We start from the raw sequence: 18,668 nt of genomic DNA on the forward strand, positions 1-18,668 counted from the left end.
TGAGAGAGTGAAACTTGAGAAATCATTTTTCGAGAATTTGATATAAAAATAGATCTGCAACATCACTCATTAAAAGAAAAATACTGAATTACCCCTTCCTTTGAAAACTTTTCCCCAAATGCCACACAAAATCATTACTTACAGTTCAGACAAGTCAAGGTGACGGAAATGTTTCCTAGACAAACTCGTCAATTTGTTTCGGGTAAAATTGCTGAAAGGAATCAAAAACATTAAACATGAATTTAAAATGTTACATTTTAGGAACACAGTATTCAGAGATTTTGTTTACAAAATGCAATTTTATTTGATCATTATGCATGCTTTACTTACATCCAAATCTCTCTCTCTTTCACTTAGAGTGATAGCTGAGTTTTTCCTCTAACCTTGTCTATATTTTTTTCTTTGCAGGGAGGAGTAGCATAAACATATTGTGTATTTTTAATGTCTTTTTCGCCCAAAAGCTTATTTTTCATATGTTGATTTGGAGCCAAGTTATATATCTCATAGAAATCCTGATCTTTTGAACAATTAATAGGAAGATATGTAACATTAAATAAAATTTAAAACTATAAACCCAGTAGGGAAAAAAGACGCCTTAAAACTAAAGAGCATCATGGATATTTTGAAATTATGTGGCATACAAAACTCTGAATATTAACTGAATTCAATATGTCTTTATATGAAAGACATTTTATTGATGAAAAAACACTACTGTGATTGTTTACATATGAGCTAAATAACCGAATACCTCCATGATGAGAACAAAAAAAAATCAGATAACAAGGAATACATCAGATTTCATCTGAAGACGGTATGTCTTCAGATTTGGACCAACCAGACAATAAAAAGATACATTTGTGATAAAAAAATAATAATTTACTGACATGTTCCAAACACGTAATTTGATTCGATAAAAGAGTTTCCAATGATCAGTGCCATGAGATTTTGGGGTAGGAAATTCAGAGCCATAACCCTGGCAGCTGACTCACTCTGCAAATTTGTTTACTGTTTAAATTTATTTAAAGAGTGTCCGATGCTTGGGCCTACAGATGTGTTTAATAAATAAAATGAATGTAAAACAAACATCAACTTTCATAGAAACAGCCAAGACCTCTACAAAACGGAGGAAGCCAATGAGTCTTTCAGCGTATGTTTCCTGCCCAGGAAGGCAAGTGTTGGGCTGAGAGTTGGACAAAACATGAGATCTGGCCCGGCGTGGTGGCTCACGCCTGTAATCCCAGCACTTTGGGAGGCCGAGGCGGGCAGATCACGAGGTCAGGAGATCCAGACCATCCTGGCTAACACGGTGAAACCCCGTCTCTACTAAAAAAATACAAAAAATTAGCCGGTCGTGGTGGCGGATGCTTGTATTCCCAGCTACTCAGGAGACTCAGGCAGGAGAATGGCGTGAACCCAGGAGGCAGAGCTTGCAGTGAGCCAAGATTACGCCACTTCACTTCAGCCTGGGCAACAGAGTGAGACTCCGTCTCAAAAAAAAATAAAAAAATAAAAAATAAAAATAAAAAACATGACATCTGAGGGTGACAGTGATCCTGGCCCCTTACTTGAGGCTACTCTTCACTGTCAGCCTAAGGAAGTCATCACTGAAGTATCCTGGTGTGTCTGATCAGTCACACAGTCCTGGGGTTACAACCAGGAGCCAAAGCATGAACTAAGGCTAGTCAGTTGATAAGAAAGAACCTACCACTCTGGTGTCTCACAAATCATGAATGTGTGTGTCCACTCCCAGTTTAATTCTATATTGAGATCGCCACTCATCCAAACCCCTACCTACACAAGGGTACCCTCCTTCCTTCTAGGCGTGCATCTTCTCGCTTCACACTGAGTATAAAGTGCTCACCCACGTGAAAAAATAATCCACCAGGAAGTTGTAAAATGTGCCCACATAAGTCTCTTCTTTTGGAACGTGAATTAAGAATGGGTTTCGGTCAGGCGCAGTGGCTCACGCCTGTAAACCCAGCACTTTGGAAAGCTGAGGCTGGTGGATCGCCTGAGGTTGGGAGTTTGAGACCAGCCTGGCCAACATGGCGAAACCCCGTCTCTCTGAAAAACACAAAAATTCGCCGGCTGTGGTGCCGGGTGCCTGTAATCTCAGCTACTTGGGAGGCTGAGGCAGGAGAACTGCTGGAACCCGGGAGGCAGAGATTGAGGTGAGCCAAGATGGCGCCATTGCACTCCAGCCCGGGCAACAACGGCAAGACTCCTTCTTAAAACAAAGCAAAAACAAACAAACAAACAAGAAAAGAGTGGGTTTCACTGGTCTACAATGCATTGAAAAGTCAGTCTGCCTATCTTTTCCACAGTTTCTAAGGCACAAATGCTTTCATCGGAAGTCCCAATCTTTCTAAAACAAACAAACCAAAAACCAAAAACCTGCTTTCCTCCTCAAGGAAAAGGCGGAGAGACGCAGCGAAGAAAACAGGTTTAGGGTGAAGGGTCTCCCTGTCTGCTGGTAAAACCGCCGCCCCGCGGAGCTGCTGCCTCCGTGGGGCCGCCAGCAGCACCGCAAAGAGCGGGGTTATGGGCCAAAGAACAAGATGAGTCTTATGAATCATACTTATTATTGGGGCCAAAAGCCAAAAAGGAGGAAGAAGGGAGGGAAAAAAATCAACAATCCTCTTACTGTTTGATTATAGAGCTTTGCAAGGGAGCTAATTAGCACCTCTGCAAAGTCCCTGGAAAACACAAATACCAGCTTTTCTCACAGTCCCTGGGCTCTTAGGGGCTGGGCAGGAATTAAAGGAATCAAGAAATACCGCAGTGACCACTCTGTGGGGCTCTGGGCAGTCCCCATGTGATGCTAATATGGACAGGGTAGGGGGAGAAGTGGAGAAAGTGAGAGGATCCCGTTTAAATTTCCCTAAAACCCGAAGTGAAATGGACTGATCTTGTATGCGTTTTTATATTGCTGGGGAAACTCAGAGAGATCATCAGTATATCCCAGGGGTACAGAGAAACAGCTTTTAATACATATTTTGTTATCAGCTCCCTTGCACCCCACTGCCTTGATATTTGAGGTAAAAGTGCAATTTGCATGTGGAAAATCAGGGGACCACCAACCAAGCTGGTCCCCAGAGTCCTCCATCATAAGCAGAGGTTAGGTCTAAGATCCGGATAGGCAGACACCTGACTTAATTCCTTCCTTCCTCCCTACTGTTCTCGAAAGCAAACTACTTAATTTAATTTCAGATTTTGGTGATTAAGAGCCTCTTTTGTCCTGTGAATATATGACGCTTACTGCCATCTGATGACCTCTTCATAACTGCCGGATACTTGCCTATTTCTCTCTGTCTTACTATTCAATAATGGCTACAAATATTAGTAGTGTTTTTGCAATTTGATCAATGATTGACATCCCAGCTATTGCTTCTTAAGAAAACTGTGCCGGGTGCGGTGGCTCAAGCCTGTAATCCCAGCACTTTGGGAGGCCGAGACGGGCGGATCACGAGGTCAGGAGATCGAGACCATCCTGGCTAACACGGTGAAACCCCGTCTCTACTAAAAACACAAAAAACTAGCCGGGCGCAGTGGCGGGCGCCTGTAGTCCCCGCTACTCGGGAGGCTGAGGCAGGAGAATGGCGTGAACCCGGGAGGCGGAGCTTGCAGTGAGCTGAGATCCGGCCACTGCACTCCAGCCCGGGTGACAGAGCAAGACTCCGTCTCAAAAAAAAAAAAGAAAAAGAAAAAAAGAAAACTGTGTAAGATATGTATGTCCCTTTAGCTTCCCATTTTAAAATAATTCTTCTCTGGAAACAAGGGACAGATATTTGACTTTGTATAAGCTGTATACTGCACAAAGAATACCACCAAAATCATTCTATCATATATCAACATGAACAAATATACAAGGTGGCTTTCATATTCACAGAAATAACATGCAACAAGGAAAATATACAAAGTAAAGTGAAGTAATAAGTAAGTCTATTAATAAAACTGTAATTAGCCAGAGCCCGCTGTCCAAATCACAACATTAGGAGAAGTGATGTGATAAAACAGCCAGTAAAATGCAGTTGTTGAGTAATTCGGGTCTAAGGTCAACTGTAATGAAAATACCAGAACTTAACCACTGAGGTCATTAATTACATCTAAGTGACTGCATTAGAGCATTTTGCCTTTTTCTTCTTTCCAACTTCTCTCTTGTTTATGCTATCAAGGCCTACGCAGCCATCAGATTTGTGCAGGCAAAGATTTGTGCAGACTGCAGAGATGATTCCAAAAATCATTTAATTGAAATGTGTTAATAAAGTTCCCTGGAGTTTTATCACATTTTTGCAGAATGTTTTATGTCTTAATTTACAGACTGTATTTTTAAAGTGACTTCATCATTAATGCCACCTATAAAATATGAAGCTGTGATATTGGCTTTATGAAATTAATATTTTCCATAATATCAACAAATTTCAATAGAGTGTCCAGGCAATCTGCTTCTAAGAGAATGGTTTCTTTTAAAACTGGCATGGAAATCAGTTGGGGAACTGTTCTCAAAAAAAGAAAGAGGACAAACCTTCTAAGAAAGTCTGATTCTCTAATTATATGGATGATACAGATTTGATTTCCTGTACTCTTAATGTAAGAACATGGAGAGGGGTTGGCCCTGGAGTCATAACTCTGACACTTATGATCTGTAAATCTGAGCAAGTCCTAGAACTCCCTCACCTTTTTTTTTTTAATACTTTAAGTTCTAGGGTACATGTGCACAACGTGCAGGTTTGTTACATATGTATACATGTGCCATGTTGGTGTGCTGCACCCATTAACCCATCATTTACATTAGGTATATCTCCTAATGCCATCCCTCTCCCCTCCCCGCACCCTGCGACAGGCCCCGGTGTGTGATGTTCCCTACCCTGTGTCCAAGTGTTCTCATTGTTCAATTCCCGCCTGTGAGTGACAACATGCAGTGTTTGGTTTTCTGTCCTTGCAATAGTTTGCTCAGAATGATGGTTTCCACTATTCACAATAGCAGAGACTTGGAACCAATCCAAATGTCCATCAATGATAGAATGGATTAAGAAAATGTGGCACATATACACCATGGAATACTATGCAGCCATAAAAACAGATGAGTTCATATCCTTTGTAGGGACATGGATGAAGCTGGAAACCCTCACTCTTATTTCATCTATGAAATGTGAATAAAAAGATCTGCACTACCAATTATCAGAAAAAAATCATGTGAAATATTCCAGGTGAGGGTCCCATAGATAGACAATGATATGTAAGGTATCATTGCAAAGAGAATTTGGTACAGCAAAACAGAATCAATGAATGCAGGCAACAACCTTCTGGCAGAAGCTCCACTTAAAACTCAGGGAATGGGAGTTCTGAGTCTGTGCTCAGAGATGCATAAATATTCTGCACCTAGGTGATCTTTAGTTCAACGAAGACATCTCTCAGGAAAGCCACGCCTTATGGACTTAAATGCCATCATCTAGAGGATTTAGCAACAAACAAGCTAACAGTTCCCATTGTCCATATTTCCATTTGACTTCAGTGGACAAAGCATCAACAAGACTTTGGGGAAATAGTTCCCATTATTAATGATTTTCTGTACCTTTGGCATGTCCCATGATTGATTTTTCTCTACCTTTATCAATTCATGACAGACGACTTTGGGAAAAGGAAGGTTCAAAAGAGAATCCTATTGTGGCGGGGGGGGGGGGGAAACAACAGTAATTTTTATTTCCCCATAAAGGCCAAGGCCAAGTCAGCTTCTTTCAGTTCCACTGGTTTGATGTCTTCCAGGGAGCATGTCATGATTCCAAGGAAGAAAATCAAGAACTCTGTGCAAGGACACAGTTTTCATATCAGACTCCTTGCTGCTAGCCTATTGCTCTGTCCAAGATGGAACTGGCCCAGAAATTCATGAAAGGGAATAAACAGCCTGTTCTAAGTACCCCTCTGAAGCTATTCAAACAATCAAACAAAATCAGAGCTAATGTTTCTAAGCCATTATCACAGCTATACTAACTTTAAAAAGGGAGGTTTCGAGTCGGAAAAGAAGGAAAATAAACAGAGGGGGGAAATGTTGAATAAAATAGGTCCTAGGAAGCAAAAGAATCAATCTCTACTTACATGTGCTGCAGGTTGCTGTTTTTCAGAAATGCTTTATGAGCCACAAATTTTAATCCAGAATCCACAATTGTCCTGTGAAGACGCATAATTTCACGCATATTAGAACGAACCAGTGAATGCCTGCCTGACCAGAGTAGACAATAGGAAAAATCTCTGAGATAATGTGTGCTGGTCCTGAGTACTCACAGATTTCTCAGTCCCACGTAAGCTTCAACATCATCTTCGTTGATGATTTCTAACCTTTTCTGATTTGCGATGAAACTGTAACAAAGCAGAGAGTGAATCGCAGTGACTCAGAATGTAGGCAGCAGCACCATGAAGAACTCCCATCCACCTCACCCAGGTGTCCAAGGCACTCCCTCCACACCCATCCGAACCTCGCCATTTTTAAAAATATGGCAGGAGAGCAAAACTGAGCATGACTGAGCAGAAACCATGACTGACAGGTTTCATGGTCAATAACCAGTTCACTGGGTTTCATTTCTCCTGTTTTATCAATCTTTCACCCAACAATTTCACTTTTCTTTCCCTTTCAGAGTATCACCAGTGTACATAGGTGAAAATACCATGGAATTGCATCTATTCCTCTCAAAGGTGTTTCTACTGTTATGGTGACAGCCACAGAGATGCAACTGTCATCACTGCACAAGAAAAGTCACATATTTCCTCACATTTCAAGAGAAACAGCCACTCCCTCCTTTACCTCCTAAAATACTAAAGTGCATTTCCCCTACCCTGTCCTCTTTTCTCTATTTTCCTGCCCCAGCATCTCCTCCTTCTGCCTTTGTCAGTAACAATATCAATCTTTCCTTCGATGAACCACATTTCACAAACCCCAACGCAGCCTTAGCGCGTTCTCCATGGGAACACTCCTCCCTCCCCCACCCCCTAAGCCCTCCAATATAGGGGTGGATGGAGAAAACTCCATCCCTTTGGCCACGCTGGTGTCTTAGAGATGTGCACATGACCTCAATTACACCAAGAGGAGTCTTCCCTGAGATTAAATAAATGAATGCTGGGAAAGAGAGGGTCTCTGTCTTTCTCTGGGATCATAGCTGAAGGATGGCACAGGCCTGCGACTACCATGGGGAAATTTTCTGCTACAAGGAAATAGATCATCCAAAAATTAAGTCAGTCCACAGAAAGAAGCAGAGTTAAAGAGACAGAACTCTAAAAACACCACTTGAGCCATTAGATACAACTGTCTCTGACGCTAGATGTCACAAACCTGAATTGATCTTAATTTCTATCATTTGCAATCAGTAAAGTCCCTAGTGATATGAACAAATAGCTATTAAAACCATCATCATGGAATTCCTATACTCTACCCTGTACTACAGTTATTTAAATACCTGTCTATTCAGTTTTCTTAGATCACAATGTCTTTGAGACAGTTAGATCTGTTTTATAACTCACCTAGCTCAGTACCCAGTACAAGGTAGGTACTCAAAGGATGGATGGATGTATGTATGTATGTATGGATGGATGGATGGATGGATGGATAGATGGACAGATGGAGAAACAGATGAACTGTACTTGGAGTTACAAAGGCACTACAAGAAATTATGCAGGATGAATTCTCCCCTTTCTTCCTGAAAAAATTTAAGATATATAACATATTCCAATTAAGACACTGAAAACAAATATGTAGCCCTGCTGTTAACAATGTGAGTTAAAATGAAAAAAATATTAAATGATGGGGAGGAACGTATAGCATCTATAGGTCAGCCACTGTGTGGAGGAAAATGATGACAAGCTGTATGGTAAGGGTTTGGGCACCTCTTTTTAGAAAATAAATTTTAAAAATAAAAATAAGTAGATTCTCTGAGAAGACAAAATTACACCAAAGATAAATATTTTTAAAAGCATCCCCACAAACATTGTCCCCTGTTACATAAAAAAAACTAGCCTCCAAGATAGAATGGTGACTTTTTCTGAAAAAATTATTTGTTGTCCCTTATACCCAGGGCCTGGCACACTTAATAAATGTGCAGGAAGCTTTTGTTCCCTTCCCTCCTCCCATAGAAGAAGGAAACATTTTAAGACTTGAAAGGAATGCTCAATTTTTAATATCAAGTGTTTCAGAGTTATCATACTTTAGATACATTTTTGCAAGATTTTTCACCAACATTTTCAATAGAGATCACAGTGACCTCACTCTTCTAAATGATCTCACAATAAGAACTGCATTCCAAAGAGCCCTGAATGTTAATACTTTTTCTCATGCAACTGACAGCAAAAAGGATAGATAACGTGGGCGCGTTTTCCTCTGGAGTCACAATCTAGGCTTCCAGGCAAGCCTGTCCACTCCTTCCAGCTGCGTAAGCATGGGTCCCGTCACTGCCCTGAAGTCACTGAGAGTTCTTCCTCACTCTTTTCCTGGATTATCCTTGCATCTTCCATGCTCACAACAAGGGCCTGGAACTCAATGAGGACTTTATCATGATCTGCACAAGGCGCTCATCTTTAACTTTTTGTTACTTATGCCCTTTCTTTTCCTTTTTCATCAGACATTTAATTTATCAACTCCCCGATCTTATTCAATAGAATACAACGAACCAGCAAACAAAAATGGAAGGCATAGAGGAGAAAAGACAGGGGTAGAGATGTCCATGGATTGTACAAAAATATGTGGGCTTTAAAAAAAAAAAGAAAAAGATAATTTAATTTAAAAATAAAAATAAATAAAAAATAAAGAGATATCAATGGAGCCAGGAATTCAGTTTAGAAATGCATACACTTGTTAGGAAGAAAAACACACACACACAAGCTTAATTCTATGCTTTCTAGTCACCAGTGCCCAAGAAAGAAGGAGATGAGGATAAATTTGGTCAATGGTAAATTCACAGTATTCATGAGATGAAAATGAGCCAATTAAGCAAAGCACCACTATTCCGAAATCTAAGACCAGACAGGAAATTTTGCTGAAAACCATCAAAAGAAGTGATGAAAAATGGTCACTAGAGAATACTCCCTTACTGTGGGGGCAAGAATGCCCTGGATAAATAAATAAATTTTTCTCCTTGCCAAGATGGAAAGGCCAACAGAAGAGCTGGATTAAAAGTTCAGCAAGGGCTCTTCTAGTAGTAGATCCCAAGAATTCCCCCTCATAAGCTACTATGTGTAGTCATGTACACAATATAGACGCTAGCTACAAGCTACTCAAGAAATCTACCCCCTAAGAAACTCTCTTTAGCTACCACTAAGTGAAGAATCAAATCATAGGGTTAAAAAAGAAGCCAGTAATGTGAATAACAGGTCATTCACAGAGGGGAAACTTCGGTGGCCAAGAAACATGAAAAGTTGCTCATCTCCCAAGAAACGTGAAATGCAAATTAAAATAACAGTGACATACTATTCCTCTCCCACTAGACTGACAAAGTGTTTAAAGCCTGACAATGTAAAACATTTCTACAGATGTGATGAAATTTCTCTGAAATTGTTGGAGGAAGTGTAAATTGTTATAACTACTTTGAAAAGCACTTGGCCTGTATCTTGGAAAATTATAAATCAGCACCCTTCATGACCCAGCGATTCCATTCCAGGTATTCACACAAGAGAAGTTCTCACATATGGACTCAAGAATAGTCACTGTAATATGATCAGTAGAATATTACAACATTTATTGTCATAGAGTCAAAAGCTGGAGCAACCCAAGTGTCCATCCACAAAGAAACAGAAATTGTTTAAAATAAGGTGTGTTAAATATATATATATATGTAAGATTAAATCAGATCTACATATTTGAGCAGAAAGACACTGCCATGCTAAGTGAGAAAGAAGATAGGCAGAATTGTATACTGATATGTATGTGTAATATAAAACAATCTATGTGAACTTTTAAAAATATATAAAAAATAATACCACATAGTGTTCACAGTCAAGTAGATATGCAAAGTATAGAAAGATGATTCCAAGGAAGGTGGCCTTGGGAAAGGACAATGGTCTGGGGTTTTACACACACACACACACACACACACACATAACTTAAACTCTTTATACCATTTATGTTATTAAACTGCTAAACTATTTTATTAAAAGAGAAACAACTTACATCAAAAAGATAAAAATGTTAAACTATCATTTTTGAATGTAATTATATAAAGTTATTATGTCATTACACTTTTTTGAATTTTTAAAATTTATGAAGAAAAAAGAAAGACAAGAAAGAGAGAGAGAGAGCAAGAAAGGATGGGAGGGACAGAGGGAAAGAAAGAGAGACAGAGATTGCAACAATCATACAAAGGAAATAACAGCAGGAAAGTCAGACTCCAGGGCTTCTCAGTGACTCAGTGGGCAAACACACCTGAGCTCAAGTTCTTGCTTCCCTGGACCACCCAAACAGCAAACAGCTAACAGCTTTCTTTCCCTGCCCCACAGCCTCCGGACAGAAACGGAAGCCCAAGGTGCGTGCTACGCTGCCCCCTCCTGGTGACTTTCACCTGCCTCCAGGAGGATCTCCACAGCCCTGGCCTCTCCTGCTCTCTGCCTCAGGGCAACTGATCCCAAAGGCACAGGGTTAGGCAGGAGAGAGGAAGTGCCAGGTCAGGGCCACCGACAGGCAAGCAGCAGGCTCTTTCCCAGAAAATCACTCCCCACTGCCCCTGTTAAAGTGCAGTGACACTGTGGGTTCTTCACCGAGTCAAGCTCTGCTTAATAAAACACGTCTCCAAAAAAGGTGCCATTCCCTCAAGGGAGCAGTGGGAAGGCTCACAATTGTGGCACACACCCAACCAGGAGTTTTCTCTCCATGACAACCTCAAACTCCTCTAACCTAGGCCCACTGCTCCAGAAAGCTTAGGCCCAGGGGCTTCCAGGCACAACCCTTCCGCCCCCACAGCCCATGTCCCCACACTTGCCTCACAGGAATCTCACATGAGGTCTACGGAGCTTTGGTCTTCTCAGAAAACTGAGCTTCCCTCCACCCCCCAGCCTGCAGATGATGCTTGCATGCTCTGTTAGGCAAGTCAGCGGCCCTTAAATAATAACCAAGTGACATGGTGAATTCGGATTTTTTTGTCTAACTTGGTGTACTCCTTGGGAATTTCTCTCACCTCCTCAGTCCCCCAGGGTCCCTGGCCCTCACCCTTTATTAATAATTTGCCAGGAATCATTGGTGGCCTTCAACCATCCTCTTCTGCCCCGAATGTGCCTTCTTCCCTTACCAAGTCCATATACAGGACTCTTGCGAGGACCTCATATTATGAGGGCTGTTTTTGCTGTTGTTTTTTGCACATTTACAACATCCCAAGGCCATTAACTACTGCCCTAAAGATTGGATCTTACATGTTAGGGTCTTCTCAATGTACTCATCTACATCTATCCCAGGACCCTCCAAGACTTTCTTGAGTGATTTGTAGACAACACCAAAATTGCTTTTTCCAATCAGAACACTTTCATTCCATCAATTGGCAAGCATTTTTTGCAGTTATTGCACTTGTAAGTTTGCAATTAAGAGCTAGAGCAATGGGAGGTACTCTTTGTACCCTCAATTTTATTTTTCTATGAATCTACCTGACTCCATAACTGAATTGCTAGCTCCTCATCTCATCTCACTGATCTCTGTTTCCTAGCACAGAGCTGATGCTCAAGGAATGTCTGCTGACTTAGGGACCCAAACAGGTACACTGATCCTCCACCTGGAGTTTATCACCATCATAAGACATAGCTTCACTTCTCATGCACAAAACAAGCAAACAAAGGAAAGACAATGACAGAGGGGGATGGAAAGCTGATTTTGAACTCCAAATTTGCCCAATCTAAAAGCTAATTTAGATTATAAGAACACAATATATTCAAGCCAACTACTTATTTATTTATTTATTTAAGTGATAAAAACCAACTGGCCACAGTGGCTCATACCTGTAATCCTAGCACTTTGGGAGGCCAAGGCAGGAGGATCACTTGAGCCCAGGAGTTCGAGACCAGCTTGGGCCACATAGTAAGACCCTGTCTACACAAAATTTAAAAATTAGCTGGGCATGGTGGCAGGTGCCTGTGGTCCCAGCTGCTTGGGAGACTGAGGTGGGAGGATCACTTGAGCCTAGGAAGTCAAGGCTAGAGTGAGCCATGATGGCACCATTGCACTCTAGCCTGGGTGACAGAGCAAGATCTTGTCTAAAATATTAATAATAATTGCCCTCAGCAGACAAGCATTCATTTGCCACAGAACCCCAATGTGTCAGGAATGTAAGACCAGAAATGGCCTCCAAGACTCTTCAAATCCAGCAATTCTTGATCTTGAAGGAGATGATGCTCTAAGGAGAGACAGTGGACATTGCCACAGGATATGATGAGCCAAAAAGAAAAGGTCCTAAGCAGAGGTACATGCACTTGCCCTGTGAGGGCACAGTGGAAGGAACTACAAAATATTTTTGGAAATATATATTTATTTATATATATTTAAATAATTTGGCAGGGCAGTGAAGGCTTAAAAGCAGAAAGGGCATTGAGCTCAAGCTTTGAAGATTGATCCGAAAGTGGACAGATAAAGAATTAGCACATAAACAAAGCACATGCTATTTGTCATCTTGTTTTATGTTGTCACCAAATCTTCTCCAGTCTCAATTTGACATTCAGGACCTTTACTAAGACATTTTTCTGAGGGTAAAGAATGTCTTCTTCTTTGGCCTAACAAAAAGCTTATAGCTTTATTTATAAAAAGCTTATAGCTTTTATTTATTTGGAAAATAAAAGAGGTAATTTTAGAGAAAATTCACAGAAATATTTTTGAGTTACAGGTTCCTGGAAGGGGTCCTCATCACATTTTAAAAGATTTCATGTTTGCTTTAACAACCTATCAAATAATTCCTCTAGGTAATCCCTTCAAGCAACAACGAGTAGTATCTAATGCATCTTGTCTTTATGTACATTAGCTTAATAGTGGTATTACTCAAAAGAAAAATTCCCTTTTAGCTTAGACTTTATTACCTGAACTGTACTTTGGCAACACATCAAAACTAAATGGAAGAAGCTGTGAATATTTCAAATGGTGACTCTTCAAGATGGAATCACTTCCTGCTACCCCAGCCTCCCTCCCTATAGATAGACCAATAGATAGACACATAGATAGATAGATTTCCTTTTTTTTTTTTTTTTTTTTTTGAGACAGAGTCTCACTCTGTCACCTAGGCTGGAGTGCAGTGGCGCAATCTCGGCTCACTGCAAGCTCCACCTTCCAGGTTCACGCCATTCTCCTGCCTCAGCCTCTCAAGTAGCTGCGACTACAGGCACCCACCACCACGCCCAGCTAATTGTTTTGTATTTTTAGTAGAGACGGGGTTTTACCATGTTAGCCAGGATGGTCTCGATCACCTGACCTCGTGATTCACCTGCCTTGGCCTCCCCAAATGCTGGGATTACAGGCGTGAGCCACCCCACCCAGTCGATAGATAGATTTTTATCAAATCTAATCCATCAATCAATCAATCAATCATCTCCAGATGATATCTATCAATCTATCTATCATCTCTAGATACATAGATGATAGACAGATGATTGATTGATAGATTATATTTGATAAAAGTAGACAGAACTCAAATTCCCAGGCTTACAGCTACTGCATTTCAACTCTGATAGGATTCTCTCTGCTCTCAGGTTTCTTTCATAGGTAGTAGAATAATCCTTTTCTTAAAAAAAAAAAAAAAATTCCCTTGGTCCCTGGGTTCACAGCTAGGCAGTTTCAGTTTCTCAGCAAAAATGCTGAGAAAGAGTTTTGAAAATCAGTCCCTGAGCAGGTGCAGGTGATACGAAAGACCGGACTCTTAGTCTGTGGCTCTATTCTTGAGGGGGTATGCCCCCCAACTGTGAGGATGTGAACAAAAAGAACGCTAAATGAGCAAGCCCAAAATCTAAATATGAAGAGCCTTCTACTGCATGCTGTTGAGCAGTGACATTTTCAGCTTTCAGTTTCTTTTTGGCCATGAGCTTTGAAGTAGCACCAGTAACTCCCTCTTTATGGGGTGCTAACTGGTGTTAGCCAGAAGGCTACCCAGGGACTGTTTCCTAACAAAACAATGCTACCAGGAGAGTTATATGATTGTTCCCATTTTTCAGAAAAGGAAACTGGGTCCTTGCCATGCCAGGTCACTTCCCCGAAGTCACATAGCTGCCAAAACAGGATTTGAACCCAGATGTACCTGCCCCTGAAGTCTGAGCCCATAGCCACTGTACGATGCTCTAGGACAGGGGACTTGTAAATCCAGCACCTTCACGATAAATAATTTCTAGAGTTTTTGCACAATGGACCTTTACAAATAATCACGGCCCAAACACAACAGTCAATGGAAAAGAACAGGGATACTTTTTAGGATGATGTGCTGTACTATATCTACATAGAGCAACAATAGGAGATAAATAAGAACTCTTCAGATTCTTACACAATGCCAGCCTCTGAAAACTGCAGCTTATTAGAACAACCCAAATACTCTGGGCATTTGCAACATTTGAGTGCCTGGAAAATAATTGGTAGTGTAGGATGAGGGCTAAACATACTGCACTAGCTTCACCTCTTACTGGCTATATGACCTGAGACAAGTCCCTACACCTCAGTTTCCTTGTCTGCAAAATGCAGTAATGACAGTAACTACCTCCTGGGGTTGTCAGGAAAATTAGAAAACCGGTCTGCATATGAGCATTTCAATTAATGCTAATTATTATTTGAAATGAACAGACCAGGTTCAAGGCCTGGCTTGGTTTTAACTAGCTGGTGAGCTTAATGTCACCCGGCCCCTAGTGCAGGAGGAAATTTGAATTGATAACATCTCAGTTCTCTTCAGCACATAAATTATATGAAAAAAATCTTCAAAATATTATAAATAAAAAAATTACACTCTGTATTTCTCTGAGTGTTTATATAGCATTTTTCTTATCTGTTCCCACCAATATGGTGATTTCCAACAGAGACTACCACAATTTATGATGAGAAAATCAAGAGAAAAAAAAACTTAACATTTTCTTCCTTCATAAAACATATAGGTCTCTATAAGGAAAGGATAACTTTAATTTGACTTATTGGCATAGCCTTGCATGCAAGTTTAAGACTGGATCTCAGCCTACAAGTAACATGATGGGTAAATCTTAGCAACTGATGATCGACCAGAGGTCACAGTCAAAAGCACGTGGTCTGGATCTGGTCAACAACGGTGCTTTTAGAAATCTTTCAGAAAAATTGTATTGGTCACTAACATTTAAGATTGAAAATTTTCACATTTAAAAATTTTGAATTTCCATATTGTCTTAAGAAAACAGAAGGTCCATGAAACCAAACCAGCATCTCCTCCTGGCAACCATGAGTGGTGCTGCCCCGGGGTTGTTTGGAGCACATTTCCAACTGGTTCCATCCCGAGCAACTTCTGATCTTTCACTGGCCTATGGAAAGATTTTATGACACCTGATTTAATTATTGTTCGTAAGAGACTTTAATGCTCCAACTAATCTCCTACATGAGTAAGAGATGTGTAGAGCTCCCATGCATAGCAATCTCCAAAATGAACCTCATCAAATAAATGCTACCAGGAGAGTAGCACACAGAAACTGTGTGTAAAGTCCGGGTGCGGTGGCTCACACCTGTAATCCCAGCACTTTGGGAGGCCAAGGTGGATGAATCACCTGAGGTCAGGAGTTCAAGACCAGCCTGACCAACATGGAGAAACCCTGTCTCTACTAAAAATACAAAATTAGCCAGGCGTGTGGCACATGCCTGTCATCCCTGCTACTCGGGAGGCTGAGGCAGGAGAATCCTTGAACCTGGGAGGCGGAGGTTACAGTGAGACAAAATCATGCCATTGGATTCCAGCCTGGGAGGCAGAGTGAGAGTCTGCCTCAAAAAAAAAAGAAAAAGAAAAGAAAAAGAAAAGAAAAGAAACTGTGTGTAAAATGACACAGAAACTACAATTAAAAATTAACATTGTCTTTAAGTTACTTTTACCTGTTCTGGAAATTTTGCAAACTTCCTCTGTTGTTAAAAATGAACGAATACTGGTATAGACATAGCCAAGGTAATCTGATAGTTGGTATAATGGCGAATACAATTACCAGGAGAAGCAAGGGGTGAGTTTTTTTCTGACAATTTTTTTCTTCCAATTTATTTAATTAATATCATTGTATATTTTACATTAGGTCTCAGATCTTTCCTAGGTCACAGTAATCCATGACAGCCAATGGGAAGACAATAACTGAACAGGTACCAAGGCACTGTTTTACCATATTAAACCATGAAGAGTTCCAGGACAAAAATGACACTGAACCACTCTCCAAAAAAAAAAAAAAAAAAAAAAAAAAAAAAAAAGGCTTAAAAGTTACCGTTTAAGCCACAGTTTTTATTTGGAGCAGATGTACTCTAACATCGGTCACTATGAAACCATCAGAAACAAAAGTCAGCTCATTCAGTGACTTGGGGTGACCTCTGCAGCTAATTCATCCTGGCAGGCTCACAAGAGGACCATCTCTCTCAGGGTTGGAGGCACCACGGGAGCCTAAGGGAGCTTTTCCTATGGCTGGGGAGGCCGTCTGGTCACACCTGCTCCTAACAGCTCCTAGGCCAAAACCTTCTCTGCTGCTCTGTGGGGTGGAACTCTGGGATTTCAATCAGGCATTTGTCTAAGTTCTGGGGCAGTCACAGGGCTGCTTCCCCCAGGAAGCCTGCATCTCTGCTGGTACCTCTGCAGCTCATCTTCGTACACAGATAGGGTAGCTTCCACCTGAACGAGCACACAGACCAGTCTGCTCAGTCTTTGTAAAAGGATGTCAGCCCCCACCATCTGCTTGTGTGGTTTTCAAAGAGAACAGATCTGGCCTTAACCAGCAACAGAGAATACAATTTTCCAGGCTCTGGTCAAAGGGGACAACCTCGAATCATGTGCAGTCCAGTTTCCATCAAAGCCCGGTTCAGCAAAGGGCATGTGGGAATGGGAGTCTAATATCCTGAGTTGTATCAGTGTTATAATTACAGCTCTGGGAGAGGAGATTCAGTTCTTGGACTACTTTAGCCTCCTTGCAGAATTGATGTCCTTGTCACTTCCTCCAACTTTCACTGGCTTTCTTAGGAAGAAGAAAACGAAAGTTACTTCTGGATTTTTCATAAAAGCTGTGCATTACATCACTTATTGTTCCTGCAAAATAAATTCCTTTTGGAATATAGTGCCAGACAAATCTGTGTTCCTGTGGAATTAGTAGGCATTCTCCTTCCTAATAATGAGTTTCTCTTTTCACTGCCAGGAAGTTGGGGACAAATGTTGCACTCAGTTACAGCAACTATGCCAACCATTAGGGTTAGTTGGCATTCTTGTCTTTAATTCTTTGATCCCTCTTATGTTTACCTTATTAATTTTATTGTATAAAATAATTATAATTCAAATAGTTATTCAAATACTGATGAAAAACTGACTGTGACATTTTTAACATTCATTCCATAAAAATTAAATGGTCTTTATGTACAATATGCTGACACTGTAGAATTACCCTATACTAGTTGTTTTCAAGAAATAGATTAGTAAGTAATTTCATCTATGATTTTTTAAAATTTCAGAGTGAATGCTCATTAAAAAGTAAAATCTTGAAACTTCAATCCAACGTATAAATTATCTTTTTTTTTTTTCTTGAGATGGAGTCTCGCTCTGTCACCCAGGCTGGAGTGCAGTGGCGTGATCTTGGCTCACTGCAAGCTCTGCCTCCCAGGTGCACGCCATTCTCCTGCCTCAGCCTCCCGAGTAGCTGGGACCACAGGTGTGCGTCACCACGTCTGGCTAATTTTTTTTTTGGAATAAATTATCATTTTTTAAAGTGTCTTTTCCTCTTTCCCTGTTATTTCAGGCCAATAAATTTCCCATTTATGACTCTTGAAGAAGAATCTCCAATGATTCGCCTGGACTGTAAGAATTCTAAAAAGCATTCAAGTCAGCACGAATCACAGCAGAACACAGTTTTGAAAGCTCTTGGCCTCCAGTCAGGACAAATCATTCCATATGAAGAAAATTTTTGGAACTAATACTTCTCCAGCGTCAGGATAGATCAAGCATGGCACAGAGAAAAATGAGCATCAGGCATAATGTCAAGAAAGGAGAATCATTCCAGTGGTAAAATTTTAGGATCTCTATGAAAGTCTGTTTTGATACTGGCACAATTTTTCAGCCAACATTTATAGGCTATGGGAGTAAGGAAAGGGAGTGAAGTTGAGGGACACTTCCCATTTTATCTTCAGCATTTCACTTCTCATGTTAACCTTCAGTCATTTTTATAGAAAGCTAGAGATTACTTTCTTTGGAGTTAAACTGCAAAGATGCTAGTAGAAAGAAATTCTAAACATAATGGTTGTATAAGGCCACAATAAATAAGTAATTTTGCAAAAAGAAAGCATGAATATCTGTGAAAGTCCTAAACAAATACCTTATTTAAAAAAAAAAAAAAAAGCTTTTCATTCAAGGGATATATTACTGTTCAAAATGATGTACATTTTTGAGGTACCTAGAACAGTCAAATTCATAGAGACAGAAAGTAGAATGGTGGTTGCCAGGCACTAGAGGGAGGTAAGGTTACGGGAGGTCATGGTTTACAGGGTGCAGAGTTTCAATTAT

At 40.6% G+C, this 18,668-nt stretch overlaps 1 protein-coding gene across 14 annotated transcripts in view; it reads right to left on the reverse strand.

Moving 5' to 3' along the window:
* Positions 1 to 18,668, reverse strand: part of NTRK2 (neurotrophic receptor tyrosine kinase 2) — a 369,088-nt gene that overhangs the window by 329,145 nt on the left and 21,275 nt on the right. For all 14 annotated transcript variants that reach the window (XM_037998574.2, XM_037998577.2, XM_037998575.2 and 11 more), the window contains 3 exons: positions 6,283 to 6,357; positions 6,097 to 6,168; positions 143 to 211 (listed from right to left, as the gene is read on the reverse strand). In XM_037998574.2, coding sequence (XP_037854502.2) covers positions 143 to 211; positions 6,097 to 6,168; positions 6,283 to 6,357 — 216 coding nt within the window. The remainder of the gene's footprint in view (positions 1 to 142; positions 212 to 6,096; positions 6,169 to 6,282; positions 6,358 to 18,668) is intronic.

This window comes from Chlorocebus sabaeus, chromosome 12 (assembly GCF_047675955.1).
Source record: "Chlorocebus sabaeus isolate Y175 chromosome 12, mChlSab1.0.hap1, whole genome shotgun sequence".
Lineage (NCBI taxonomy): Eukaryota > Metazoa > Chordata > Mammalia > Primates > Cercopithecidae > Chlorocebus > Chlorocebus sabaeus.